The sequence below is a fragment of the Morus notabilis genome, unplaced genomic scaffold (genome assembly GCF_000414095.1).
Source record: "Morus notabilis unplaced genomic scaffold, ASM41409v2 Scaffold98, whole genome shotgun sequence".
Lineage (NCBI taxonomy): Eukaryota > Viridiplantae > Streptophyta > Magnoliopsida > Rosales > Moraceae > Morus > Morus notabilis.
The window spans coordinates 5,394-17,890 of NW_010359472.1; the positions used below are offsets into that span (position 1 = coordinate 5,394).

Genomic DNA, 12,497 nt, shown 5'->3' on the forward strand with positions numbered 1-12,497 from the left:
GATGATACATATACTTATATTCAAAGGATCACAAGAAGAAAAATTCAAAGAAAGGGCTTGTGATGTGTTTAAAGAGGTATTTCTATATGACTTGTGTGAATTAGTCGCTCGTTGTAAGGTTCATAGGCAGATTAATAGGATCAAAACAAGAATCCATGAAATATCTGATAGTAGGTTAGCTTATGGGATCGAGAATATAGGGATAAAAGGAGAAGGGACAATTTCAGAAGTTTGTGAACTTCGAGAAAGGCGGAGATCTTCTCCTCACCCTTTTGAAGATGTTGTTGGTTTGGTGGAGAACATAGAGATATTAGAAGATCAGTTGATCCATGGGGACTCACGAAGATCTGTAGTTTCGATAATTGGCATGGCGGGTTTGGGAATGACCACTCTTGCTAAGAAGATTTACCATAGCAATAACATCAAAAAGCACTTTGATTGTTGTGCTTGGGCTTATGTCTCTCAAGAATATAGAGCAGAGGAAGTCTCGAGGGATTTTTGCCAAAAGACTAATGGGGTTTGGAAAAGTGGAATTGGAAAAGATGCACAAGGAAGATTTGGTGGAAGAGTTATTTGGGTATCTAAACAACAAGAGGTATATCATCGTCTTGGATGACATATGAAAGAAAGAAGTTTGGGACAATTTGAAGGAAGCCTTTCCCGACTCGAAGAATGGAAGCCGAATAATGTTCACTACTCAGCTTCAAAGATGTTGCGATACATGCTGATCCAAGAAGTCCACCACATGAACTGAGTTTGCTTAATGATGAGGATAGTTGGGAACTCTTGTCTAGAAAAGTCTCCCTAGAATGGAACGCAGTTACAAGTTTGCCTCCATGGACGTACTAGGCGGTCTCTTGTCAAGACGAGAAGCTTCCTACAATGAGTGGCTTAAGGTTCTTCAGAGTGTGCATTGGCAACTAACACAAAGCCCTATACAATGTGCAGACATCTTAGCTTTAAGCTACTTTGGTTTGCCCTTCTATCTCAAACCGTGTTTCCTTTACTTCGGTCTCTTTCCCAAAGACCTCGAGATATCTGCCAGGAGGTTGATCTTGTTGTGGGTTGCGGAAGGATTTGTCCAGCCAAGAGGTCAAGAACCATTGGAAGATGTTGCGGAGGATTACTTGGAAGAGCTAGTCGGAAGGAGCATGGTTCAAGTTGCCACGAGAAAATCGAATGGAAGGATCAAGACTTGTCGCGTGCATGACCTTTTGAGAGAATTTGCTATTGCAAGAGCAAAGAAGGATAGGTTTCTTAATGTCGTTCATGATGAAACAAAATTTCGTTCCATGAGGACCCTTGCAAAAGGCCGTCGACTTGCCATAAATTTCGGTTTCCCCTCTACAAAGAATACAGGTAAATTAAGATCCTTGTTATGCCTTGACGTCAATGAGCCAATCCTCATTGAAGTAAAGAAGTTTAAACTTCTGCGCGTACTCGATTTGGAGGGTGCCTATATAGCCAAGCTTGACTCAGCTATTGGAAAGCTAGTTCATTTTAAGGTATTTGGGGCTCCGGGGAACTTGGTTGAAAAAGCTTCCTTCTTCTTTGCTCTATCTTTCCAACTTGCAAACTCTTGATTTGAGAGCAACTTTGATCAATCCTTTCCCAGCTTCGATTTTGAGATTTAAACATTTGAGACACTTATACGTCAGTGAACTTCAAGAGATGGTAGTTATACCACCCATCACTACCACACATCTCCAAAACCTCCAATCTTTAAATGGTTTATATATATGTGAGAAGACTTTAAGTGGCATGGAGAAATGCTTGAAAAATTTAACCACATTGAGAGAATTGGGTTTGTGTGGGCAATTGTATACGCATCAAGAACATTTAGAAAAGTGGATTTTTAACTCGAAAGACCTCGAATGCTTGAAGCTCACCGCAACAAGAAAATTTAATCTGGTCACTACTGCAGCCATTCCGCAATGGGACTTCTCAGGCCTCACTCACCTCTACAAGCTACACTTGAGTGGATTTATGTCAAAGATGTTTGACATAGAATGCTTCCCCACGAACCTCACCGAGTTATCCTTAACGGGATCCTTGCTAATGGAAGACCCTATGGAAAAGTTGGAGAAGTTTTGAAACTCAAGCAATCAGCATACGTGGGCAAAGAAATGGTTTGCTCTAGTGGAGGTTTTCCTCAGCTTCAGTTCTTGAAACTTTCGTTCCTGAACTCGGTGGAGCTGTGGAGAAAAGAGGAAGGAGCAATGTGCAGCCTCAGACAGCTGGAGATTGTTGACTGTAAGCGGTTGAAGATCGTTCTGAGAGGCCTATGGCCGGTGACTTCTCTCCGAGAATTGAAGTTGGGATTTATGCCTGGTGATGTTGGATTTAAGATTCAAGAACGCCAGGGTGAGAATTGGTACAGAATTCAACATGTTCTTCCAATATAGGAACTCTTGTTAGCATAATGATAAGCTTCACTTTAGCAATGTCTTCTGGTGTGTTTTCATTTTTCGTTGAATCTATCCCTTTTGCAGAGAAATATGAGAAGATTGATAACACCCTTCCTTTATTTTCTAAGTTGTAAACTTTATTGTTTCGTGATTTAGCTATTTGGAAGCTACAGAGTTTTGTATTTGAAAAATGTTTGTGTTGTTCTGTATCCTTAATTTTAATAGTGTAATATAAAGACTTATAGCAAATAATATTTGCTTCAAAGTCCAAGCAGTTCTTTTCCTTCCCTAAAAGTATCAACTTGGAATTGAATTGCTTAAAAAGGGGCAACACAGGACAAGACATCACAGACCAATAGGCTAGTTCTCTAGATTTTTCCCTCTATTTTCTGATTGCAAAAACAAACTCAAAATCCATTTCTAATACTAATCAGTTAGAGACACAGAAACGATCAAAAGAGTTTTTTTTTTTTTTTTCTTCCTTTGTTGAACAAAAGGTAAATACATATGAGAAAAATTCGAAAGAAGGCTCATGTATTAGTGACGTGACCATCACTAACAGACCTGTAACAAGAGGTAATTATAACATCAACAAAGTCAGGCATATAACAGAAACGACCAACCTAGCTATATGACGAGAGACATAAAAGAAAAGTAACCCAAGTGAATTTAAAACGGATTTGAATCTTGTTTCTATACTAGTTTAGCTATGCGCGATCCACATATAAAGTTGTAATTAAAATTTTAATAACGTAGATTACAAAAAACAAGATATAAATAAAATTTGTTAAGAAATTTAAAAAGAGTGTATAAATAGCAGTCTAAGTAAAAAGATTATATGATTAAATTGATGAAACTATCTAAATAATAAGATAACAAAATGAAAAATATAAGCACAAATAAAGAGATTATTCTAATGAGAAAGTTTAGATTTGAGGTTCAAGAAATCTAAGAGAGAGAAGGAGAGTAAAAGAGGGGAAAAAAGGGAAAAATTAAGAGAGTATTAGTGTAAGTGACTGTGGTAGACAAATGGTGTTAAAAAGAAAGGAAAACAACAAAAGTAAAAGGAAAAAAAAAGGTAAAACCCCATTCGTAAGAGATATTCATGGACAAATAGAGTTAAAAAAGAATGAAAGAAGAAAGTTAAAATAAAAAGAAACAAAATAAAAGATAAAGAATAGATTTAGAAAGAAATAAAAAACATTTAAAAAAAGAAAAAAAATAATTTGTAAAATATAATGGTAACAAATAGAGTCAAAAAATGAAAAAAAAAAAAAGATAAAACATAAAAACAGTGGAGTTAAAAATAAATTATAAAGATTTAAGTGGCCGTTTTAAGGGTAATAAATTATAGTAGATAAATGGAACCAAAGAAAAGAGAAAAAAAAAAAGTAATGCAAGAGAAAGAAAGAAAAAAAAAAGTAAAAAAATTAGCAAAAGGAAAGGAACGAAAAGAAAGAAAGGAGAAAGTAAAAAAAAAATCCAAAACTGTGCGTTTTTTATCCAAAACTGCACAGTGAGATTCTTTTGTATTATTTTATATATAGTAGATATATATATATATATAATTATACAAAAAAATTTATTTGAAATTTTTCTAATCACCTTACATAGTCATTAAAAAATTAATTTTATTAAGAATTGAAAAAAATAAAAATGCTGTCTTCATCGAGCTAGTTTGTTGATCTCTCGTCAGCGAACATCAGTTCACCTACACGTTTTTACGTCCACTAGTTCCCAAATTAAGGAACGTAATGTCCGATTAAAGATGACAAATCAGAACGACAAACAATTCGATATTGTTCACACTATAACACATAGCTAAGTTTCAGAACGTATGATAAACAAGAAACGTTGACAATCACGTTAATCAAAATCGTGAAAAAAAAAAAAAAAAAAAAGTTCTTAGAGACATCGTTATTCTGACAGTTGACGTCATTGAATCTAAACTTTTATCATATTTTTTTGCAGATCATGATCCCTGATTATATGGGATTGGTATATTGCAAACCTTGACCCGTGATTATACGGGATTGCATGATTGGCATTAACATACGTGGAGTTGCTATATTTAACTAATGGTTGACTATAGATTGATGTACAGCAAAATACGAGCTGTAAACGATAGTTACTATAATTTCTTTTATTTGTATTGTTTTCCTAGTTTTAGTCATGTATTCTGTATATATGCTATTGTGCAATTACCAATTATTATTCTTCCAGTTCATAGAAAATTTTCATGGTATCAGAGCAGGAAAATGAGCGGTGAACCGGAGGAAAGCACAACCACCACCAAGAAGACGACCACCACGGCGAATGCACTTCACTACCACCTTGGGAATTCAGATAGACCGGGAGATCAGTTGGTGACACACCTACTGAAAGGGATGAATTACTCAACATGGAGGAGAGCGGTGACCAATGCCTTGGTGTCGAAACACAAGATGGTTTTCGTGGATGGAAGACTCCCAAAACCGCCGGAAGGAGATCCTAATGAAGAAAACTGGATAACATGCAACTCAATGGTAATGTCTTGGATCTTAAACTCCTTAAATGAAGAATTGCATGATAGCGTTATCTACCATGATACTGCACAAGGAATGTGGAGAGAATTGGAGGAACGCTTCTCGCAAGGGAGTGGACCGATGATTCAAAAGATCAAGGTGGAGATTACCAACACCCGTCAACGTGACATGACAATCTCGGGGTATTATGCAAAGATGAAGAGCTTGTGGGAACACTCGGCACATTCTCCAAGCCTCACAAATCTGGATGTAGCGGTTGCACTTGCGGTGTCGCGGCGAAAGAAAAGGAAGAAGAAAAGCTACACCAATTCGTGATGGGCTTGAATGAAGCATTTGGCGTTGTTCGGTCAAACTTGCTGTGCAAGGACCCCTTGCCGAATGTACCAAACACTTATTCTCTACTTGCTTCTAAAGAAGTCACTATAGGAAAGCCTTCCATCAGTGAGCCGACTGCTTTCAAGGCTAACGTGGATACGCCGAGAGGAAAAGAGCCAAATAGGAGGCCACGCTGTGATCATTGCAAGAAGGTGGGACACACCAAAGAGAATTGTTTCGAGATCGTTGGTTACCCGGCGAATTGGCAAAGCAGAAGGAAAGATAAGCCTTCCGCACATGCAGCCACTGCTAAAGGGAAAGAAACAACTCAAGTGCAGACTAGTCAGCAGGGCACTCATACAACTAGTCTCACGCAAGAGCAAATTGATCGACTTCTATCTCTTCTTTCAAAGGAAAAGCAGCCTGCCGTGAACTTCATTGGTAACACTACTCGAAACACTTGGATAATTGATAGTGGGGCATCTGATCACATTGTGTCAGATGCAACATTGATGAAATATTGTGAAAAACCAACAAAACCAATAAAGGTTTCACTCCCAGATGGAAAAGATGCAAAAGTTGAATTCATTGGTACAGTAGAGTTAAATAATAATATAAATATACAGAAGGTTTTATTCTTGCCTGGATTTCATTGCAATTTAGTCTCTATTAGCAGATTGACAAGGGATTATAATTGCTCAGTTAACTTCACTTCAACTAATTGTGTTGTGCAGGACCTTATCTCCAAGAAGATGACTGAGATAGGTAGATTAAGAGGGGGCTCTACTATTTCAATTTCAATGATGAAGCACGAGCTAATACGGTGAAGTCCAGCCAAAAAGCTGAGATACTACATCAGAGATTGGGGCATGCGTCGTCTTCTAGCTTGAGAAATGTTTTCCATTATAGTTTCAAATTCAATAAGGATATAAATCCATGTGATGTATGTCATAGAGCAAAACATATTCAAGGCTCTTTTTCCATCAGTAATAATAAATCAAGAATCATTTTTGAATTAGCACATGTTGATACATGGGGACCCTACAACATCAAGACACATACTGGGCATTCTTATTTTCTTACCCTTGTTGACGATTATTCAAGGGCAACTTGGTCGTATTTGATGAAGAGCAAAAATGAGGCACCAAAAATGTTTGAGCAGTTTGCAAAAATGGTGCGCACTCAATTTGGAAAACATATCAAAACCATACGTTCGGACAATGCGCCGGAACTGGTTTCAGGAGATTTCAAGAAATACATGATGGAACATGGCATACTTCACCAAACTACATGCCCCCACACACCGCAACAAAACGGTGTAGTTGAAAGGAAGCATAGACATTTGCTTGAAGTAGCACGGGCTCTAAGGTTCCAATCCAACATTCCCCTACGTTATTGGGGGGAGTGTGTAATGACCGCAGCCTACCTCATCAATATCCTACCGACAACAAGCTTAGAAGGGAAATCCCCTTATGAAGTACTTTTCGGCAAGAAGCCATCTTATGATCATCTCCGCGTCTTTGGATGTCTATGATATGTCTACAACAAGCCGAAGCCACTTGATAAATTCGAATCAAGGTCGAGACGTTGTGCTTTTCTTGGGTATATTCCCGGGAAGAAAGGATACAAAATTCTAGATCTCGAAACAAATAAGATCAGTGAGTCTCGTGATGTTATTTTTTACGAGGAACATTTCCCATTTCGGAATGATGCAATTGTCGGAGATAAGGATATTGTGGCAGACTCTTCAAGTTTGTCATTTCAAAATTTACAAAATCACCCCCTTGATGATGATCCGAACCAAGGAGATGACGTCATTGAAAATGTGCCTACTGATGCTCACGTTGATTATGAGCAAGTGCAAGCGGAACCCGAAGTCGTACAACAAGACCGCATTGGAGAACATGCTGAAGAACGAGCCATTGAGACACGAGACCTCCCATCAAGAGAACGCAAGTTGCCAAAGTATTTACAGGATTACATATTGAACTGTTCACGTGAAGATGGCAGCCCCTTTTTACGTCAATCACCTATCTCAAGCCATACTTCTACTACACGAGGTAATGTCCATGGTATTCTTCTTACTCACGTTTATCCAACACAACAAATTCCTCATGACACAGATATATCTCTTGTGGAACCCATGAGCTTTGAAGAAGCTTCACAAGATGCAAGGTGGCGGGAGGCAATGAATAAAGAGCTGCATGCACTTCAAAATAATAAGACTTGGGAGTTTAGTCCATCTTCCACAAGGAAAAAGGTCTATCGGATCAAAGTGGGTTTACAAGATTAAATACAATCCGGATGGAACTATTGAACGATGCGAGGCTCGTCTCGTCGCTAAAGGATATAGTCAAGTGGAAGGGCTCAACTACAATGAAACATTTGCGCCAGTAACAAAATTTGCCACAGTTAAGTGCCTTCTCGCAGTTGCTGCCGCAAGAAAATGGGAATTGCACCAATTAGATGTTAATAATGCATTTCCAAATGGAGATTTAGATGAAGAAGTGTTCATGAAGGTGCCTGTTAAGCCCCCGGTGAGGCAAGTATATGTGACAAGGGCCAGGAAGGAAAAAGGGGAGGGCCCACAACTGATTGAAGTGGACCCAGGCCTAGGGCTAAATGAAGTGGGCCAGCGGATAGGAGTGGGAAGCCAGCTTGGAGAACTGGGAACAGACGGTTAGAGCCAAGGGGATATGAGGGGAGATCGTGGGAGGGGAGGGGTACGAATTCTGTGCATGAGCAACCACTAGGGAGTCTGGGGATTACTCGAAAATCCTTCATTATCTTATTTTCCTGTTTTTCTTGTTTTCCTTCTGTTCGTTCTTCTTCTTCTTCCATCTTGGATTCCAGGGGCAAGTAATAAAAACGTTGAGATTGGATCCAGGAAATATCACTTTGTTGATCAGATCTTAGTAAAACTCCTAGGTTCCTATCAGTGCCAGAAGGCTACCCAAAGCAAGAAAAGGGAATCGTTTGCAGACTCCACAAATCCCTGTATGGACTAAAGCAGTCCTCAAGGCAATGGTTTGGCAAACTCTCAGAAGCTTTGTTAACCTATGGTTTCAAACAAAGTATCTCTGACAGCTCACTTTTCACTCTATCCAAAGGTGACACTAAAATGGTTGTTCTGGTATATGTTGATGACCTCATTGTTACAGGGAATAACAGTAGAAGATGCGACCAATTCAAGAAATATCTTCAGAGTTGTTTTCAAATCAAAGACCTTGGAGCACTTCACTACTTCCTTGGTCTAGAAGTAATGAGATCAACTGATGGTATTCATTTATGTCAAGGGAAATATACTCGAGACATTATTGCTGAAATTGGGTTGAAAGACGCCAAACATGTTGAGACACCTATTCCCCAGCACCATGGCTTGTCGAATGAAGATGGTGAACTTCTAGAGGATGCTCAAAGCCGAGAAAGCCGCATATGGAAATGGCCAAAAGAGTAGTTCGCTATTTAGCCAAGGCACCAGATCAAGGGATTTTATATCCCACCAACAATAGCTTAGTCTTGAAGGCATATGGGGACGCTGACTGGGGAACATGTCCAACCTCCCGAAGATCAGTCACCGGTTTTGTAACATTTCTCGGGGCGGCACCTCTAACGTGGCGCTCCAAAAAGCAGCCAACTGTCTCGTTATCCTCTGCAGAAGCGGAATATAGAGCCATGGCGAAGACTACCAAGGAAATCATCTGGCTTATTCACTTGCTCAAAGACATTTTTGTTGAGGTACCTAAGCCAGTCAACTTGTTATGTGATAATAAGTCTGCAATACATATTGCCACCAACCCAGTATTCCACGAGAGAACCAAGCATATAGAGTTGGATTGTCATTTCATCAGAGAAAAGGTTCAGCTCAAAGTAATCAATCTAGTTCATGTTACTTCCACCCAACAGTTAGCAGATATTTTCACTAAAGCCCTCGGAAGTGCTCAATTCCAAAAGCTCCTTCGTGACTTAGGAGTAGAAAGCAGTACAACGAGAGCTTAAGGGAGACCCACGTATCTTCTCTGCATGTGCAAGCTATGTTGTGCCATGCACACCAGCTTGAAGGAGGCTATTGCAGATCATGATCCCTGATTATATGGGATTGGTATATTGCAAACCTTGACCCGTGATTATACGGGATTGCATGATTGGCATTAACATACGTGGAGTTGCTATATTTAACTAATGGTTGACTATAGATTGATGTACAGCAAAATACGAGCTGTAAACGATAGTTACTATAATTTCTTTTATTTGTATTGTTTTCCTAGTTTTAGTCATATATTCTGTATATATGCTATTGTAACGATCATAAAAGTGTGCAATTACCAATTATTATTCTTCCAGTTCATAGAAAATTTTCATATTTATTTACGTCATTATCAGTATTATTATCTAAAGCCTATTTACAAAAGGCCAAAAATAATATTTTGTCATAGCTAGTCTGTTGATCTTGTCTACTAACATTCTTCACGTAGAAATTTCCGACGTTTACTTCCAAACGTAAGGAACTTAATGTCAAATTAAAGATGACATATCTAAAACTAAAAATCCATTGTTCAAAATAAAACACATAATTAGGCTTTATAACAAAAAACAAGAAGAAACGCTGTCGTTAACATTAAAAATATTTTTAGAAATCATAAAACACTATTATTCTAATCATTAACATGCTTGAATCTTGATTTTCATGTCATCATCAACAGTACTATCTTAAGTTTGACATGAAAGAAAAAAATTATCTTATTACTAGTTTGTTAATCTTCTTTACTAATGTTCATGTAAAAAGATTCGACATATTAGTCCCCGAATTAAGAAACTTAATTACTGTCCAATTAAGGATGATAAATAGAAAGCAAAATTTATTGTGCAAACTAAAACACATAATTTGTCGCCATCGCTAGTTTCTTGATCTTGTCTACGAACATTGATTCATGTAAAAAGTTCCGCCATTAAGTTAGTTCCCAAGTTAAGGAACTTAATGACCGATAGAGTTTAGGGTTTAAAGATGACAACTTAAAACCTAAAAATCTATTGGTCAAACTAAAACATATTATTAAGTTTGAGAACGAATAACGACAAGAAATGTTGACATTCTTATTCTAGTCGAGACAAAAACATATTAGACGCCGGTTGCCAAGTTCTAACCGTTAATGTGCTTAAATCTCAATCTTTATCGTGTTACGTCATTATCAAAAGTACCCTCTTTGGATTGACAAAAAAGCAAAATTTGTCATCATTAGTATGTCAATCGATCTTAACTACTTACGTACATTCCGCGACACAAAAAGTTGTTGATGTCATATTATTGTTTTCAAATTAAGGAACTTAATCCTAATTCATTTAATTAAATTCAAATGCAGATCATATAAACGACAGTGCTATTAATGATGCACTTTCCTTATTTCTATTATTTTCAATCAGAGGAAAGAAAAGGGAACATTTTGTTGTCACATAAGAGATATCTAATAAACTTTCTAATGATTCAATTAATTGATTCTTACTGACTTGTAATATACGGTAATAGATAAATGGCTAATATATACTACCTTCTTAATTATGATCCAATTATTGATTGAATTACAAGGCCAAAGTTTCAGATTTTACTAACGTACAATTAACTTTTAAGAAACTTTTACATTATTACTAACACATATGCTCTCCGCTTTTCTTATAACTATTCTCAATCAAAATTTGAATGAACTTATGAAATATTACTGTCTTTATATTAGTTAACATTTATTGATACCAAAATAAATTTAAGATCACAACTGATTTTTTTTTTTTTAAGCAGATGGAGAGTGAAATTAGAGAAACTTAGCACATCCCAACTGGATATCACGTCTTTTTTATTCATCAATATTATACCAACGACACAATGAGCCACAACATTTCAAGATATAAATGTTGAACATTTTAAAACATAATGAACCATGTCATCCGAGTTATAAAAATCTTTAAAAAATCTAATATCTAACCATGATATTTATCTCACTAAGTAGTAAGATATTCATTGCCAGAATTCAGAAAAGATAACGGGTTTCACCCCCAATTAAGTAGATAAAAACAAAGATTTAGATATAAACTCTTGCGAGTTTTTCGTTGAGTTAATTAACTTTGCTGATCTGTTAACCATGTAGCAAACAAGACAACAAAGTAAACGGCATCATGAGAGTACTATATATAGCATGCATGCAAGCGAGGGGGTGGAGGTGGTGGTGAAATGGTAATGCTCAATGCCATTTGTAACGTAACTTTGATCATGAACTTTTGAGCTGTCAAGCTTCTTTGCTCTATATTAGCAGCTCAAAGAAGCAAAGGTTCTTCATTGTAGTGGTCTTAAGGAAATTAAGAGAGAGAGAGAGGGGGAAAAAATAAAAAATAAAAGGATCCAAACAAAAATGGAGGAAGTAAGGGTAGCGATAGTAGGAGCAGGGCCTTCTGGTCTTGCTACCTCAGCTTGTCTCAACATTCAATCGATTTCCAATGTCGTTCTCGAAAGAGAAGATTGTTGTGCTTCTCTTTGGAAGAAACGAGCCTATGAACGTTTGAGCCTTCACTTAGCAAAACAATTCTGTTCTTTGCCCTACAAACAACATTCTTCCAAAACGTCCACTTTCATGTCCAAAGACACTTTCATATCCTATGTTGATTCTTATGTATCCGAGCTCAACATCACCCCTCGTTATTCTCGTTGTGTTGTGTCGGCACTGTTTGACGAAACGAAGAAGAAATGGAGGATCGAAGCAAAGAACGAGGCTTCTGGGGAGATGGAGAGCTATGCTTCGGACTATCTTGTTGTTGCGAGTGGAAAGAATAGTGAGCCTTTCATTCCAAAGGTTCAAGGGTTGGAGAGTTTCAAAGGAGAAGTTATTCACTCAAGTGACTACAAGTGCGGGGAGCCTTATAGAGGTAAAGATGTTTTAGTTGTTGGATGTGGAAATTCAGGTATGGAGATAAGCAATGACCTTACAGACTATGAAGCTCGTACAACAATTGTTATTAGAAGCCCCGTAAGCTAATCTCTCTCTTTAATTTCTGTCTCTATATTTGACTACATTTTTGAAGTTTCTCCCATTTTTGTTGCTATATATTTAACATGTTTTCTTGCTACCTTGTTATCTGTGTTTGTTGTTGTGCAAGCAAAAATGCTTCAGCTTTCCTTGGTCTGTTTAATTTTTCATGTCCAAATTAACCTAATTTTCTTTTTCTTTAATTAATCTTGCATTCAAGCCTCATATAGATATAATTA

The 12,497-nt window shown here is 37.3% G+C and overlaps 1 protein-coding gene and 1 pseudogene across 1 annotated transcript; both read left to right on the forward strand.

The window, feature by feature from the left end:
* Window positions 1-809: 809 nt before the first annotated feature.
* LOC21407334 lies at window positions 810-2,405 on the forward strand (annotated as a pseudogene).
* Window positions 2,406-11,646: 9,241 nt separating this feature from the next.
* LOC21407335 (probable indole-3-pyruvate monooxygenase YUCCA10) lies at window positions 11,647-12,267 on the forward strand. The gene has a single exon (XM_024163203.1). It carries the CDS (start codon window positions 11,647-11,649, stop codon window positions 12,265-12,267), a length of 621 nt encoding a protein of 206 aa, XP_024018971.1.
* The last annotated feature ends 230 nt before the right edge of the window (window positions 12,268-12,497 follow it).